The sequence below is a fragment of the Pelmatolapia mariae genome, linkage group LG10_11 (genome assembly GCF_036321145.2).
Source record: "Pelmatolapia mariae isolate MD_Pm_ZW linkage group LG10_11, Pm_UMD_F_2, whole genome shotgun sequence".
Lineage (NCBI taxonomy): Eukaryota > Metazoa > Chordata > Actinopteri > Cichliformes > Cichlidae > Pelmatolapia > Pelmatolapia mariae.
In genome coordinates this window covers 22933701-22951481 of record NC_086236.1, presented here as the reverse complement: position 1 = coordinate 22951481, position 17781 = coordinate 22933701, and the positions used below count along the sequence as shown (strand labels likewise).

The 17781-nt window shown below is 39.8% G+C and overlaps 2 protein-coding genes across 2 annotated transcripts; one reads left to right on the top strand and one right to left on the bottom strand.

Annotated features, from left to right (window-relative positions):
* Nucleotides 1–431: 431 nt before the first annotated feature.
* Nucleotides 432–4303, bottom strand: gltpd2b (glycolipid transfer protein domain containing 2b). The gene is made up of 4 exons (XM_063487086.1): nucleotides 4133–4303; nucleotides 2051–2109; nucleotides 1724–1896; nucleotides 432–1608 (listed from the first exon to the last, which is right to left on the bottom strand). Exons 1-4 carry the CDS (start codon nucleotides 4200–4202, stop codon nucleotides 993–995), a joined length of 918 nt encoding a protein of 305 aa, XP_063343156.1. The 5' UTR covers nucleotides 4203–4303; the 3' UTR covers nucleotides 432–992.
* Nucleotides 4304–8259: 3956 nt separating this feature from the next.
* chrne (cholinergic receptor, nicotinic, epsilon) lies at nucleotides 8260–15862 on the top strand. Its single transcript, XM_063484731.1, has 12 exons — nucleotides 8260–8326; nucleotides 12816–12949; nucleotides 13152–13196; nucleotides 13323–13432; nucleotides 13528–13683; nucleotides 13786–13886; nucleotides 14023–14223; nucleotides 14640–14754; nucleotides 14860–14974; nucleotides 15064–15271; nucleotides 15433–15566; nucleotides 15695–15862. Exons 1-12 carry the CDS (start codon nucleotides 8260–8262, stop codon nucleotides 15860–15862), a joined length of 1554 nt encoding a protein of 517 aa, XP_063340801.1.
* The last annotated feature ends 1919 nt before the right edge of the window (nucleotides 15863–17781 follow it).

Genomic DNA, 17781 nt, shown 5'->3' with positions numbered 1-17781 from the left:
GAAAGAAAGCATTTCATAAAAATGGAGACCGAGACAGCGTTGGAGGTACTGCTGGGTTTAAAACAGTCTTATCAACACCAGCACTGCAGATGAGTCATACACATGCTATTCTCTCTGTTACACGTGTACGCTGTAATATAATACTGAATATTCTTTGATATTCTTCACTTGAAGGCTTTTCTAAACTGTAATACCAAATGTATTCTGACAGGAAAAACCTTTGCATTTGGATTCAGACAAAAAGTGCAGAGTGTGTATAGGTAAGAGTGCCACATAGACCAGATTATATTCACTGTGATGTGACTTCTAGCAGGGCACTGGAACCTCTGCTGGTTGGTTGGTGCACAACATAAAGAACATTTTATTGCCATTTAAATGTTTTTCCATTGCTGGATCACACGATGAGTAGAAATAATCAAATGGATTGTCTTCTTTTTTTAATTAATCATTAACATGATACAAAAAAAATTCACATAGATGTAAAAATAACAAATTCATACTCTACACACAGCATCACTGTGAAGCAGTAACTTTCTAATCCATTTGGTCGTGTGGCGGTTTCAGACCAACACGATAGTTACGAGGTAATTTACCAGAGGAATAACACTGCAAAAGAGCAGTTCTTTTTAATATAGCAATTACCAATTTTCAATTTCAGTTACACATGCGGTACTAAAAAAAATCGATTATATTTTTGTAACTGTGCCCACCTGCCTAAATAATGCACAGTCTAAACCATCATCATCAGCAACAAAGTTTGAGATAGTAGCCCATAAAATCTGATGAGAAACATCAAAGTAAAGCTGAATGTCATATGTTGATTGTTGACACAGCACTTTGGTCCGTAGAAAAAAAAAGCTGAGTTCTGGATGAAAAACAAGTCAATTCTTGTGTCGTAGAAAAGCTTGCATCTTATTTGTATCTAAATCCAATATATGACGCCAAGGATACAGAGCAGGAGCACAACCCAAAGAAGTCTGATTACCTCATTTTTATGGCAAGTCCAGCATGCCATGTTCCTCCAGAGCTTTCTGTGTCCGGTCATAAACCTCTCCGATGGCCCGAGACACCCTGTGCAGCACTTTGCTCAGCTCCTCCTGGTTCTGCACGCACACCAGCCTGAAAAAGAAGCCCCGCTCTGGTAGGGCAATGAAGGCCAGCTCAGCGGCCTTGCGGATGTACCATGTATGGTGTTGAGCGAGGGTGCTCTTGTAGGCCTCACGACACAGGTCAGAGGGACTCCTGAGCCGTCCCTCCACTGGTGTCTCAGCCAGCTTCTCCAGGAAGAGCTTCAGCCAAAGCAGAGCGCGATGCAGGCGCAGTAGAGTCCGGCATCCAGAGTCTGTCTGGTGGTGGAAACTCACCAGGCCTTGATTCAGCTCCATCAAGATCATAGAGCGCACAGAGTGATAACCACTGGTGTGCACCGACGCCTTATTCTTTGTCCCACCACCCTGTGAGTTTACAGAGTTTATGGAATGTAGATCCGGGCCTACCTCCGCTTCAGGGTTCCCCTCTGCCGTCAGGGCCAGTTGGCGAATTATAGAAGTCTTACTTTCTATCTCTTTAGATATCAGTCCCACCATTGGCCCCAGAGAGTCCATGAACCTAGAAGAGTAACACAGAACAGGATAAAGCAGCTTACAGATTTCAGATAATCAGCAAACAACAAATAACTTTTCTTCCTGTTGGCTGTAAACAAATCTTTATCTGAAAATCCTACTTGACAAGCTCGTCCCAGCTGGACAGATATGGCTGCAGCAGCACGTCAGAGTTGTGAGTTGGGGCATCCAGCAGGTGGGAGAGCAGAAGTGACACCTGGAAGGTCTGACCGGGGCACAGCTCAAGCTGGCTCTCAGCTCCATCGCCCACACTGCTGTTGGACAGCTGGTGAAGCTAATGGTGGGGGGGATGGGCAGTGCATAAATGTGGGGGCAATCAGCAGGGAACAAAGAAAGAAAGAAAGCACGACATTTATTTAAAAAAAACCAAAGAAATCCACTTCATAGTCTGCAAGCGATCTAATATTAGATTCAGGATGTACTCTCACCTTATTTAACTGATTGTAACCTTTTACACAAGAATCCCAGTGGTAATCCAACCCCCCCTCTGAAGTGGACCATTGAAAAGAGAAAAAAGACCAAGGGTTACGGTTAGTTTTGGTTCACAGAGCAATATTGATATTGTTATCATTTAATCTTTCAGATAGTCACACAGCTTTAGCTTCATTCATCTTTGCGTGTCGACAAACCCGTGAACTAAATAACTGTCTCTTCATGGCTCATGCTATTTTCAGCTAGTGTTTGTCTGCAGTTTCATGGTGAGCTACTACAATATGGTCGAGCTTTCAGTGCTTTCTTAAAAAAAAGAAGAAGAAGCAAAGTTGCGAGAGTAAACTAAAAGGATAAACCAATGAGCTGAAACCCACTTCACAACTGTAAGAGGAGCTGCTGGTGCAGGTAGTAATATTATGTAGGTTCCTTAAACAATCCTTCTCAGGCTGTCACTTTTTAAAATATTTTCTATTGCTATTAATACTTTGATTATAGCTGGCTGAAATGTAACATTCATGAAGCATTGTTATCTAACAGTTCTGTTATCTCTTGGAAATGATTATAAGAAGGTGTCCTAGTATCCTGTATTACGTCATATTGTATATCTCTGTATGTAAAGAACAACTTATCTACCTACCTATCATCTTAACTGACGTGCAAGTTGCTAATGAAAGTTTGGCACTGTTCAGTTTATTTACAACAAGACCCTTACAGACACATTATTGCCAGTGACAGTGGCAACAGTTGTGTTGAGCATGCTGAGTGCTGCTGTGTCACGGTCTTGGGTCGGTGACCCAGTGTTTTGAGTTTCTTGTGTCTCTGAGTTTTTGTACTTTTATCTTGGTTCTCTTTGTTGCCCCAGTTTATTGTATAGTCTAGTGTCTTAGTTTGGCTTTCTTGTATTCTGTAGTATTTGGTAGCTGCCCTCTGTGTCTCTTTGTTGTTGTTCTCTGTGTTTCTTAGTTGCTCTGTCTCCCCTAGTCAAGTTCGCGTCTCTGTGTTATACTTCCTGTTTTACTTTGTAGGTATGTGTCTTATGTGAATGCGTTCTGCTTTGCTTCCTTGTCTCGTCAGTTCTGATTTCTCCCAGCTGTGCCCTCCTTCTGTGTCTCATTCCCCTCGTTACTTCCCAGTGTATTTAAACCCTGTGTTTCTCTGAGTCAGTGTTGCGTCGTCTCTCATGCTGTGTGGATCTCCCTGTGTCTCCCTGTGAGTTTAGTTTGTCATTTTCCAGTTTAGTTTAGTTTGCTTTTGTATGCTTTTCCCGCATTAAAGCTGTGGTTTTGAGTTCATCCCTCGTGTCTAAGAGCCTGCATTTGTGTTTGGTGTTTTTTAAGGGAGCTGTGAGGTTACTGCAAATCACAGAATCAGCAGCAGAAACATTCACAGGCTCATCCTCCAAACTGACCCATAAACATTCAGGATATCGAGCTTCTGGTCAAAATACTGAAAACTAGCAAACATACAAATCCCATGAGTTCAGATTAAACACAGCACAGATTTACCTGCAACAGCAGGAATAACTCGACTATGAATTATTGTAAATGGTCTCCATCCTGACTATAAAAATGCAGAAGTGACATGTCATGCTTTCAACTAAAAACCGGGGCCAATATTCTGAATTATAAATACAAACTAGACAAAGACAGATCACATGGACTGAGTTTGAACATTGTTTAGAAAGATCAGTAAGTGGCTCCTTAGCCCTTTAAAAAGGTCACAGTGGAGCCACTTACTGATTTCCTTTGACAATGAATCACTTTTACTTATTTTTAATGAGGCAAAAAGCAGTGACATTTTTAAGGCTTACAGATTATTCTTGGAGGGTTACTTACATAACCCTCCAAGAATCTTTACCAGTAAAAGATTATTTGTGAAGTAGCTTATTTGAAAAATAAGGGTAACTATTTCATTACCATAAATAAATGTGTAATATTAAATGTATTTTGTACATCAAGGCTGCTTGGTATCATGTGACATTGTTGATCCGGAACAAACAACACACTGATTGTTTAGACTAAGTAGTACAGCATGAGAATCAAAGACACACACTCGCACCCACACAGAGAGAAACTCACGTAGCCACAGCGAGCCAAGGAACAGCAGCAGGATAAGGATAGCTGCAGCAGCCTTGCTCTTTACACCCATACTGAAGTCCAGTGTGGGGCCGTCCAGTCTGCCTCTTGTCCCTTTTTCTTTCCTTTATCTTTTAATTCCTCTGTGTTTCACATGAGTTCTGGTCCCCTGGCACTGGCTGTCACCGCAATTACTTTCTCCCAGACCACTGCCTCTGACCCCCCCACCCTCCTCTCCAATCCTTCATACTCCTCCCCAAAACCTCAAACAAAACCTCCTGTCCACCACTATGGCCCCTATCAATCTTTAACTCTATTCTTGCTCTATTTTGAAACTGCCATTTTCCCTCGTCACCTTCTCAAGCCCGAGGTTGCGATTTCTATCCAGCTTTTTCTGCGACTTTGTTTAAAATCTGTGTGGCTTCCCGTCCTGCCTTTGTGATTTCAGAGCCGCCTGTCTCTCGCCTTGCTCAACCCCAGGGTCCAGAGATCAGCTGAGTGTGGCCAGTAGCTGATAAAGCAGAGCCAACACAGGGTGTCCTCCTGTAACCTCCTTCCCCCCAGTGTCATCCGCTATATGTGCACTATATTCCTGGTCAGCTTGAGGAAACACTTGCTCCCTTGCCTCTCCTCCCATGACCACCACTTTCCCTCCTCCCTCTTCTCTCCTCTTGCTCTCAAGTCACGATGACCAGGAGTATGTCACCTATCTTTTGTATTTAATTTTGGTGGCTACGCAGACAGACATGTTAATAAATAATAATCCACACTTGCACTGGTCGAGATGCCAAAAGGAACAAAGATTTCCACACATGAAACTCTATTTGTAGAAAGATGTGACTCAAAAGGGAAGTGAATCTTTTGTTTTTATTAAAGAAGCTATTTCCTCTTTCCTGTCATCATATTTTGCACAAAACCTAATTCATACAAATATTATTTTGGACTACTACATGCAAATTATTAAACTTTTTGTTTAAATTAGTGATGCCTGAGCCATATTAGTAAAACATTGCGGACTGATGTGACTCATAAAAGGTGTTCTCATCGTTATCGCCTCTGATAATGATAATTGTTGGAAGCTCAGAGGTTGGTCCTGCATCACACTATCACACGAGGAGGTACAGACATTGAACGCCACACTCAAGCCTGGCCGGCTGTGCTCCTAAAGAGGGACTCAACAATGGTATTTCTTCTGTGGAGGAGCGGGAAAAACGTGAAAGCAGGGGCATTCATTCCTAGTTTGGGGCGGGGGCTGGTCACAGAGCTTTTATTCTCCGCAACCAATGGCTGATCTTGTCCAAGATAGGCAGCAACTGAGAAGGGGAGGCTAAATCCCTGGGAAACCTTGGGACACATTCAGAAACCATTTGATACCACACAGAACAGAAAGCAGAGAATACCTTTATTGTCACTGTAGCATGTTAGGTGTACAATAAAATTAAGTGCAGTCTCAACAGTGCAAAGATCATTCACAGCAGTCATAAAAAAGTATGCAAAAATCATAAACTATATAAAACTACATAACAGATTTTTTAAAAAACAGACAAAAGCAACCTTTCTTCAGTCTCCCAGATTGCGAAACACTTTATCACACAGAGCACATTCATGTGGAAATTGCTGCATTATGCAGCTCTGGGATAAAAAGTCTTTTCAGTCTATTTGCCCCCTTTTTTCATTTTTTTTGTACTCTCTGTTATGACGCAGTGATGTCCAGGTGTGAGATGGATCTAATATGACATTATATGGTATTAAATGAAAAACAAAAAACAGCTTGTATTTCCTATTAGACACTGAGATGCAATAACAGACATTACAAAAGCATATAGCCAGCTGGTGATGTGAACATGAAGCGATTCAGATTCAAACTGTGTTTCTCACACTGTTTAGGCAAAGATAAAACCACACTGGATTTTCCAGTAAAGTTTCTGCACAGCATTACTGCACTACTGAAAACCCCATCTGGATAATCAAAACATTTAACCACCGTGCTGGGATTACTCATGCTATCAAGTTTGGTGTTTGTTGAAATCGTTCCAAAGTTCCCAAACAAATTTCCGATTTCAACAGAGCAAAAAGATCCCGAGCTGGGTGAGAAAATATAATAACAGCAGTGTAGTCATTTAAAAGCATAAAAAGTTTTGTTTATTGATTATTGGAGGACTGACCCCTAATGACTTGTAGGCTGAAGTTTCAGACTTCTCTATTCTCTTCTCTGCAACAAGGTTTCAGAGTTTTATTTGAATTCCAAAACAAAAGTTCAAATTCTGGAAGTGATTGAATATCTATGATTTGTTTCAGGCACTGCTTGTGTCATTTCATATTCAGATTAACCCAACAATATTTTGATCCCCCAGCTTCCCTTGTAGTGGCTATATTTGAAACTGTAGTTGTAGTTGTTGGCTGTAGCTATAAAAACAGTTACACACACGTGTCTCACATGTCGCACTAACTGGCCTCCATGTGAGTTATTTTCTGATGCTAATCGGGTGGGCTTGAGAGTATAATGCTGTACTTTAGCAGTAGAGAAGAGGGTAACAAATATAAACACAGCACATTGCTCAGAGTGGTTGTAATGTGGAAACATTAACCTAAACAGAACATATTTTGGGAGGCTGTAGCACTTAGAAAGAAAGGTGCTTGTGTGAATGGGTGAATGAGGCATGTAGAGTATAAAAGCAGAAGGTTTATTATAATGAGGGAAAAAACAGCTTTTTGTTATTAATGTGTAATGCATATATACAGACAGGTGGAAAAAATGCAGGAAACCCACCATAAGTCATCTTAGTTAGGACACCTTCAGTGCTCTATGGCATAGATTTTACATAGTATGGGGGTCATAGCATATAATTCATCATCATCAAGCCAGTCACTGAGCCCTGATGTCTTCTGGACAGGCCTCCCCTCGAACAGAAAGCTCCCATCAGGACAGAAAGATCACTCTGAACTTTGTATTGATTTGCTGTGACCCTTCCCTTTGACAGGACGAGTTGACTCCCACACATTATAACAGAACCGCTAGTAGAGTTCAAAGGTTTAATGTTTTTTCCTTTAATTCGACACCTGTTTGGATATAAAACAGCTCTGCCCTCCAGAATTTGAAGGCCCACAGCTCGAGCCTTTCTGCCTCTGAGCTCTGAGTGCGAGACACACAATCTGCCTTCTGGAGGCTCCAGTTACCTTAAAGAAGCTCAACTCTGTTTCCCCAATTGTATATTTAGAAGTACATCACATACTGTGCACCTCACATGGCACATTCCAAAAATCAGTCTGTTGCCCTTGCCACTGCAAAGAGACACTCCTTAGATTAATCACAGCCTTTATTATGACAACAAATCTAGTCTCTGCATTTTAAATGAATTGCTAAAACAACCTGACAGGTCAGACTCTCGGGCTCCCTGGTTTCAAGAGGTTTATGTGCAGCCCTCTAACCCCATTATTCTGCAGACACTATCTCACCGCTGAGGTCCTGCAACTGGGAAGGTTTACTGTAAGAATCAATACTCTGGACACACAGAGGAGGTGTGCACCACCAGTCACCTGTTCACCCTGCTGTAACCTGTGGGATTTAGCAATTTCCTGCATAGATCTTTAACATTGACCCCACAATGTTAAAGATCTACGCAGGTCTAGTGAATACAAAGGTGAGTGGCAGATTAAAGAGGAAACACCAACCACTAATCCTGTCAGTGACACTGGCCCTCGTGCTGTGCACTGACCATACTTCGATCCGACAACTGAAATTTTCTATCCTGATGATGCAAGTACTCCTGCTGTATAAGGTCTCGCTTACAGGTCTCATTGCTACCTTCAGAAATATCTGGAATATCTTGAACACTCCTAGTTGTTGTTTAATGTTGTAGTTGCTATCTAATGATGATGATTATTATTATTATTGTGGGTGCCTGGAGAGTGACTGGAAGTCCTGGTTTAGTGCTTTCAGCTGGTGTGTAATCTGAACCCCGGATAGTGACAGCCGTGGTGGGTGACAGTCAGGACATTTGGTAGGGGGATTTAGAGCTCTTCATCTGCCTTCAGTCTCGCTGTCTTTCTGTATCTCTTAGACTTTACATTTGAATATAGTGCAGCACAGCACAGTACAGTGCAGAGCAGCAGAGAGGTCCTGGAATACGATGGCAGTGCGTAGTCTTTGGATAGCTTTCGGAGTTGTAACTATTCTTGGGACTTTAGCGGGACTGGGTAAGTGACGCACTTGCAAACTTTTGGCACATCCTCACTGACTGGCAGGAAAGTAATGTCTGTATTGACAGTGGCATGTCATGTGCACAGAGATAACCAGCTCTTCTTGTGGTGACTGGCAAGGTACAGAAAACTTGCTGTACTTTAGACCTCATGAAGACATGTAAAAAGTTGTAGAGGCAAACTAACGCAGCTGTAAACTTGCATATATTGTTTTAAACTGGAAGCAGTAATTTTCCTTCTGTTGATATCATATCTGCAACTTCTCTAACAAGGATTTTGTAGACTGTTTAATTTGGCTTTTTTTTGTGCACACTAGTGAACTAGAATATTTGCTTCCTTTATACTGTTGCACTGTGTTTTTGTGCATGGTATAAAAGGTTAACAACATACAAAGTATGACCATCTATTCCATAACCATTAAGTATAATTGATGCAATTAGATAAAAACATAGTCAGTTAACAAATCAGAAGGAAAGCGGAACTTCCGCTATGATTTTTCATGACAGCGACAGTATGAGAGTGTGTAAGATGTTCTTAATGGCCCAGATCATTCTTATACCACAGCACAACTTTACTCCAGGGTTTTTACACTGGGTTTTTTTTACTAGTTGGTTGCTTTTATTTTATCATGTTGCTGTATGTTTTGCAGTTAGGCTTTTGGAGGCCTGTGATGTAAATGCATTAACCTGGAAAGCACTTTAGGCCAAGTACTGTTGTTTAAAATCTGCTATATAAATAAAATGACATGACAATATGAGTTAAGAGGATGTCATAAAGCTGCAATGAAAGCCAGGAGATGATGGAAAATTGAAAAACAAATACTTGTGATTGCTTATGTCATTATTGAAATCCATTTGTAAATTCAGGATCTAAAGGTATGGTGGTTTGTTCTTGAATTTGAGGGGGGAAAGGCTTCTTGAATCCAGCTATTTGGTGGATATCACATTCATTACCAAATTCCTCTCAGACCAAGTACAGGTATGTGTAAGTGTCAAGCTGAAATATGGACTCTCAGTTTTTGTATTGATACATTAAAGGAATAGAAATCAAAGATTAAAATGCTGGAAATATGACTTGTGACTGTGGAACATCACAGAATAATGATAGAATCTCTTCATGCCTTGCACTTCAATAAAGGACTGTAGGAATTTTGAGATTAAACTGACACTGTTGTTACGATTCGATAGCAGATAACCAGATGAACTTATGATCTTGGTATGAGGTCAAATGTAATCCAAGAGTGATATCAGGAATCTCTGCTCCACCTCGGGTGTTAGAGTGTTTGTCTTCAGAACACGATGCGCTGGAATCCTCTTAGGAAGGTACCAGACACTTTTTCTTGTTTCTCTTCTTTTCTAAATCACATTAAAAGATAACGCACACATGCACATGAGGAATTACTGTCAAAATGTCATTTTTTGTGTCTAAAAAAATAAATTACATTTTGACAGTAAACAGAATTTTGAATGTTTCTCATAGGACAGGAAGACACTATCAAGAGACATTAAGAACAGTATAGTGACTAAAATTCCTCGTACTGTTTTACTGTATCAATAATGAAGGCGCTTTCTCACCCTTAAAAAACCATGTGGGCCTTTTTATATAGCCACGGGATTAATGAGCCATTGTCTCTCCTCGGCCACAAAATAAAATCTAAATCTCAGATGATGTTTTCCTTGGCCAGGCAGCACAGGAAGTATAACCTGATATGGCTAATGAAGCCTGGCTGCTATCAACACATCCCCACACGCTTCCTGAATGAAAATCAGCAGGTTTTCTCATGTGTAGGGATTTTCCATAATAAACCTTCCTACGCCACACTGAGAAAATATCCAAAGAAGGGGAAATATGTAGGCCAAAAAAAGTGTGAGGCACTCACTGAATGAGGCAGAAACTAAAGCTGCCTGATAGAAACAAACATTCCCCGAGATAAAAAAGATACCATGACTGCCCCTGCATACTTTCTTTTATACTCCCCTTAGAGCTCAGGCAGCATGTTAATGTGTATTGACTCATCAATTGCTACACAATGTCCGTCTTCCCTGCATTCATGCCTTGTATTGTATTTGTGTGTTGCACTAATCAGATCAGACAGAAATTGTCACTGCAGTCTTCTTTATCGCCCTCTCCATATTTTATTTTGCTCTGCATGCTTGATCTCATCAGCTCTCAGATGTCTATCAGGATATTCCAGGTTAGGATGCATCGCTCAGGAGTTCTTGCAGAAAAAAATAATCTCATTATTTGGGATGTGGTGATTCTTACTGGTTCCACTATAATTTGATGGCTTTTTGTTTACATGTGAGAACTCTGGTGAGCTTAGAGTTTGGATCATTATGGCCCTACACTATTGTTTGAAACTGTTTGCTGACTTTTGCATATACTATGGCTTTGTTATATCACTCAGCAAAGAATTACTTTTAAAATCTATCTGCCAGTTCAAAAAGCACTTAGTGGTTTGACTCTCATCAACATCTCCGACTTACTCAGTGTCTGTAACCCAACTAGACCTCCCACGTCATCAGCTGCAGATCTTTTCCCAGAATAAGATAGAATAAGATCCAAGTATGCTGACGGTGCTTTTACTTACTGTTGTCCTGATCTTTGGAACAAAACTACCAGCTGGCCTACAACTATGTCTACATTTAAAAATGAACATTAAAACCTTTTTATTCTCACATACTTACTGTGTTTGAGTGTTAATTTGCATTCTATATCTTGTAAAGTTTTGGTTTTATTACCTCAAAACATTGTAGATCTACATACATTTTTATCTTTTTTATCAGTAAGCACATTGTGTTTATGTAAATGGCAAATGGCAAATGGCCTGTATTTGTATAGCGCTTTACTTAGTCCCTAAGGACCCCAAAGCGCTTTACACTACATTCAGTCATTCACCCATTCACACACACATTCACACACTGGTGATGGCAAGCTACATTGTAGCCACAGCTGCCCTGGGGCACACTGTGGAATGAAATGTGCTATATAAAATGAAAATAATAATAAAACTGACACAGTTTTGAAAAAGTAGTGTGTTAGCATTCAGCAAAATCTTAAACAGGGATATTGTAATGTTTACTTACCTTCTTACTGACCTTCTCTGCCATCATCATAAATCATGAAGTAATCAAAAAAATATATATATAAATATAGGTATTGACCACTGTGATCAAACACATATCCCTTCAGTGGTCGCCTGCAGGCTCTGCCTCTAATTTCCAAACATCACTCTCCTGTCCCTCTGTCTGAGCTAACCTATTGGAGTGTCAACTACAGGAAATGATGAGGTCAAAAACTTGACACCATATATTTAACTCACCCTTTGACTGACTGATATTTAGAAATATACTGCATGCTGTGCAGCTCACGAGGCACACTTAAAAGTCAGACAACGTATAACTTCTGAAGCCATCCATTTACTCAGTACAGACACACTATGTTCTGCTTACTGTACCCAGAATGAGTTCTTGTACCTAAAACTAAGCAACATCATCATAGTGTCTTTGCAGCTATCCATCATTAACAAAGCTTGTGATTAATACGCTAGGTATAATATACAGCATAAGGAATACCAAAATACCAGTTTTTGTTTTAATTAATGATGAAATTAGAGGGACAAATTGCTTAGAAATTCAAATGGGGTATGGTCTGAGTTTAAACACAAACTGCTGCATATCACATCTCATATTTCACTTACATTTATTTATTCATCCTTCATAAATCCAGAGTCATCTATTAACCAAGCTCAATAAGTAGAAATTGACCAAGCCTTAAGAAATAAAAATCATATGGGTAAATTACTGTTCAAACTAAGTGACATATTTGTGCCTGACTGGGGCACCCTGACCCAGGATCTCATGGAAGATGACATATTTTCTGCTTTGTATTACTGTCACCATTTTTGCCTAAGGATAACATTGATGATTATTGTAGATGACCCGAGTTTGACTTAAAGTCCCAGTTGAGAGCTGTTGATAGGCCACTATGTAATGTGAGCTATGGATAGTGACAGCTGGGAGAGAAGAAGCAAGTGGTCGGAAATAACCTCCATTTAGTCTCTCCTAGTCTCTCTTGACCTTTGTTTAGATATATGGTCAGAAGCAGTAGTAGTACTCAAGGAGTACAATGTAATGGCAATGACGGCGATTTTTAGCATAATCTTTGAACTCTGGAATCATAGATTGGCTAATCTCTAGAGGTTGTAGCCTGTCCCAGCTGACATAGGCTGAGAGATTGTCATTCTATCGTAGAATAAACATAATATCTTCAGTGACAATAAAATAATATTTGTCCTTGTTAATATTATTGGAGAGTACTGATATGCAGATATCCAAACTTATGGGACTGTATTGCATGGACATCACAATGTAACAACAATACAAACAGAATATTATAAAGTACCAAACTTTTTGCACAACAGTATCTTGTGTAATAATAACCAGATATATTCTTATGTCATTTTTTGATACTTTTCTTCATGCAGTGCAATGTAATCAGGAGACAGAGCTGATCGGGGACTTGTTCAAAAACTACAACAAGAATATACGTCCAGTATTACATCCTGAAGAGAAAGTGGGGGTTCAGATCAAGCTGACCCTCACTAATCTTATTTCCCTGGTAAAAGCTTCATTTTGCTACTTTTTGCAATAAATCTTTTCCACATATTAAGAATGTATGAGCATTACTTAAGGGTGGAAACATATTCAAAAGCACTACGTTTAAAAAATGCGATTAATAATAATCTCTCTGGTGTGCATTTATCACAGCCACTATCACATGAGCTACACAGCTCAATCGATCTCTTCTCTCATTCCTACAGAATGAAAAGGAGGAGACTCTTACAACCAATGTGTGGATTGAGATTGTGAGTTGTAGCTCTCTTCTTGGTTGTCATTTTCCTTTCTTTGTTTGAGAGTTTTGGTAGAAGGTATTTCTCCCTCGTCTTTGTCCAGCTTTTAATATCACTGCTGATCTTTTTCTCAAACCACAGCAATGGAATGATTACCGCCTTGCCTGGAATGCATCTCAGTATTATGGCATTGAGGTTATTCGTGTCCCGTGCAAAACTGTCTGGCTTCCCGATATAGTTCTTGAAAACAAGTAAGGCAGTAACAAAAAGGAGCGCAGTTCTGTCTCTTTTGTTTTTTGCGTTCTGGACAGTTTGTTTGTTAACCGGTTCTGGTCTTTGTCCACAGCATTGATGGCAAATTTGATGTGGCCTACTATGCCAATGTGTTGATCAGCAGTGATGGTGGGATTTACTGGCTGCCTCCTGCTATCTATCGCAGCACATGTGCCATTGAGATCACCTACTTTCCGTTTGATTATCAAAACTGCACACTTGCATTCAGGTGGGATTTATTTATCATTTGAAATCTACGTTTATACTATATGTAAGTCTTTCTTTATGCATTTGCTTCTATTAAACTTTGGCTTGATTGCCACAACCGTAGATCCCAGACTTACAGTGCCAATGAAGTGGATCTTACCTTGGCTGTTGGAGAAACGGGGGAGATTATTGAATGGGTGGACATCGACCCTGAGGCTTTCACAGGTACTGTAAATACACCATCCATCCATCCATCCATCCATCAATCCATCCACCCATCCATCCATACCTCAGTCCACATTAACAATCATAATATTCAAGTTTTGAAAACCCTTCAGGTTTTTGCATTTACACCCTTTAGAGAATGGTGAGTGGGCCATTGTCCATCGTCCAGCCAGGAAGATGATCAACAGTCGGTATTCCCCAGATGACCTGGAGTATCAGGAGATCTTGTTCAATCTGGTCATCCAAAGGAAGCCGCTGTTCTACATCATCAATGTTATCCTGCCCTGTTCCCTTATCTCGTCTCTGGTCGTACTGGCCTACTTCCTACCTGCACAAGGTCAGTAAGGTCAATGCTTTTGCTGTTTCACTACTAAAGTTTGAAAAATGCCAGATGAACACATTTGTCTCATAATTTTCTGTATCCAGATGTAAAACGAAACAATAATGAACTTGATTTGCTCTCCATAATAATTTTAAAAATAATTTGGACTTAGTCTTTTTATTGTGTTTGTCACTAACTAATACAAACTAATCACTAATTGCTAATTCAAAAGTAACTGAACTACAGAGCCTAAAGGTTTTATGTGGAAAGCATTCAGCTAAAGCTCTAAGACTGATGTTACTGTAATACAGCTGTCTTTTAAGTCTTAAATCATGAAATATTACAAAGCTTGATGCCTGAAGTAGATGAAAGAGAAGAATGTCCTTTTTTTTTTTGTCCAACCGGTTTAACTCTCTGCTGCTCCCTCACAGCTGGAGGACAGAAGCTGACCGTGTCCATCTCTGTTTTGCTGGCTCAGACTGTCTTCCTCTTTCTTATCGCTCAGAAGATCCCCGAGACCTCTCTGTCTGTCCCTCTAATTGGAAAGTGAGTCAGCATGTCCTCTCTGCTGACCCCTGCTGGTTTGTTTTGCTTCAATCCAAACAGTTTGAGCCTGCCCTCCAACAAAGATCTCTCTAATGTCTTCCCCAGGTACCTGATCTTTGTGATGTGTGTCACTACTCTCATTGCTACAAATCAAATTGTAGTGCTGAACTTCTCACTGCGCAGCCCCAGCACTCACACTATGTCCCAAACCCTCAAACATGTAAGTGCCCTCCATGGAGATGAGTAAACTTGTTTTTAAAGAGTTATTTCAGTAAAGTGACTGTTGTTACCTTCTATTGCCTGCTGCAGCTGTTCTTGAAAATGGTTCCTCGCTTCTTGGGCATGTCTCCGCTGGTGGATGATAGTGAGGTGACAACAGAGGTAAATGGGGTGAGGGAGCGGCGGCGCAGCTCCTTTGGCCTCATGCAGAGAGCAGAGGAATATGTGCTCAAGCAGCCTCGCAGTGAAATGATGTTTGACAAGCAAAGAGAGAGGCATGGTCTCACACGATCCATTGGTAAGACCGTTGATTACAGAGCAACACTCAGCACAGTCTTTAGCTCACATTTCAGCTCAAATACTTAAATATTTGAAAATCAAAGTAGAAAATGTATCTGGTTTAATTAGTGCTGATCACTGCATATTGTCGTCTAACTCTCAGTGTCTCCCTCCCTCTAGTGGACAGTATAGATGTCAGCAGCACAGCTAACCTATATAAGAGTTTGGCCCAAGCTGCACCTGAGATTAAGCAATGTGTGGATGCCTGCAACTTCATTGCTGACAGTACAAGGCAACAAAATACCATTGGCTCTGTGAGTGTTTGTTTTGTTTTTTTTTAACTCAACTTCAGTGACGTTTTAGATGAGTAATATTTTGCAGTCAATTTTCATTTTAGGCTCACTTGAACTTAAGCTTTTGTTCACTTTCTTTCCAACTCAAGGAAATTGAAAGCTGGGTCTTGATCGGGAAAATGGTCGACAAGGTGTGTTTCTGGGCTGCTATTTCTCTATTCATCATCGGCACAGTGTGGATCTTCCTAACAGGACACTTCAACCGTGCCCCAGAATTACCATTTCCAGGAGAGAGTAAAAAATATGCCCCAACTTAAAATTTTTTTCTCTGTTTAATGTTTTCAAGGTATATTTTGCCTCGTGCTGTTTATGATGATGAACGGAATGTTGTTCACTGATCCCATGGTTAAGATTCAGGGCTGAGTTAAGTCTGTGTTTAATAACAACAAAACTTTCTGTTTCCATGCTTGTCAAGCACCTGAGCATCAACATTTAACGTTTCTTAACTTCTAAACTAAGTTGTCAGCATTTCTATATTAAATCATCATTATTAAATCACAATTATTTTGTTAGTTTTGAGGTATGAGAATGTATGCAAGCCCAGACTTACAGCTTATGGATGCATTTTGAAGAAAAAATGTTAAGGGCACTGCACCACTGTGCAAAGGGATTTAATTCTATTGCAGAAAAGGACTTTTATGACTTTGTTTTGCATAACATGAAGCTACAGGCACTGTATGCTTTAACTAAAGAACCCATTTTACTTGCATGACCATCTACAAAACACTCAGAAAACATATCCCTGCACACATATTATGTCTTATGGTCATTATCTATATATGTAACATGAGCCAACCAACTCTAAATCAAAGCCTTATTCTTCTTACTATGACTTATTATTTGGAATGTATTGCTTACAGTAGATGGCTCAGTGGGACACTGTTTGGCGTTAACTGTGCCAGGACTTCTTTTTTTAAAAAAACAAATTCGTTAGTTTATTACAAAGTGTGTGTTTTAATCTTGAACTGAATGTCTAAGTAGGTGTTTTATATGTTTATACGTCAGACAGTGTGAATCTGCAAAGTGTGGCTAAAACCTAAAACTGTGATCATATTTTTTACAGTTATTTTGAGTGGTGTTACTCAGCTGATTCAATAAATGTGACAGAAATGGGCTAGCAAATAAAAACAAGTCTAAACACTGTTGAGATTTCACACACTGAAGACTTGAATGGTCTATGTTTGTTTTTCTGTTCATGTCCAGCTGTGTTCAAAGTTACACAGTTGGGTATTTGAGGGAGATATTCTGTAATATAGTGTGTTCATGGCAAAAACAAAGGAAAGCTCACATCGAATAAGTTTTGGATCTGCCATCAGGTTGTATTCATTTTATAATGTGTCTAATAATATTTAATAAAGTGGAATAAAATGTGAGATTAAAGCACATAGAAAGGTTTGACTGTTGTGTCAGTGATAGATTGCTGTTTAAAAATCCAGTCAGACTTGTGTTTGAACGCCTCCATGTGGTGGAAAGTTGCACTAGGGATACTTTGTTAATAGCGCCACCTCACACCAATTTTTGGAGTTGTCTTTGATTTTTCCGAAAACATCAACCTGTCACATCACTGTTTAAACCAAGATTGTAAAAGAAAGAAAAAAAAATCAAACTCAAAAGGTAAAAACCAAACCTTTCACGCCTGTGTTTTTAATATCAAGTCCTAGAAGTATGTTTGCTTTAGATACAGCAAGTCTAAAGTTCAGCTGTTACATTGTTACTGTTTTCTCTCAGCGTGTGCAACTTCAGGTACAGGCTAGGCATGTGTGTGTGTAGTCATCTAAAACCTGTACCTGTTTCGAAAACCAGTCCGGAAAGCCTTTTTGTCATTTCAATTATTTCTCCAACCTGTCAGGCGGGGCTGTGGCTGAGGAAGCTGGTTCATGGTTATCATGCAAACAACTCTCCAGATTTCGCTCACTTTGCATGGGCGTGAGTCATCAACTCCTTTTTTAGGTACTAGCAATATGAAAATGCCACACCTCTGTTCGTTTAATCTGATATGGTCTAATGCACGGTTTATCTTCGAAAATAGGAATACAGATAAAACTAGAATGAAAGTTAAATCTGGTTGATTTTAGTTGATGCTCACGTAACATGTACTTCCGGTGTCCCACTTCAACGTTAAAGTTTGTACAGTTTTTTATTCTAAATAAAACTGTACAAAACACATTGTTGGTTT

Bases quoted from the DNA above. Each gene is read 5' to 3' on its own strand.
- gltpd2b (XM_063487086.1), bottom strand. From the start codon at position 4,202: ATGGGTGTAAAGAGCAAGGCTGCTGCAGCTATCCTTATCCTGCTGCTG. The intron at 1,897-2,050 runs GTGAGAGTACAT...CCCCACCATTAG, and splicing joins GTTACAATCAGTTAAATAAG to CTTCACCAGCTGTCCAACAG. The intron at 1,609-1,723 runs GTAGGATTTTCA...TTACTCTTCTAG, and splicing joins AGCTGGGACGAGCTTGTCAA to GTTCATGGACTCTCTGGGGC.
- chrne (XM_063484731.1), top strand. From the start codon at position 8,260: ATGGCAGTGCGTAGTCTTTGGATAGCTTTCGGAGTTGTAACTATTCTT. The intron at 13,433-13,527 runs GTAAGGCAGTAA...CTTTGTCCACAG, and splicing joins GATATAGTTCTTGAAAACAA to CATTGATGGCAAATTTGATG. The intron at 15,272-15,432 runs GTAAGACCGTTG...CCCTCCCTCTAG, and splicing joins TGGTCTCACACGATCCATTG to TGGACAGTATAGATGTCAGC.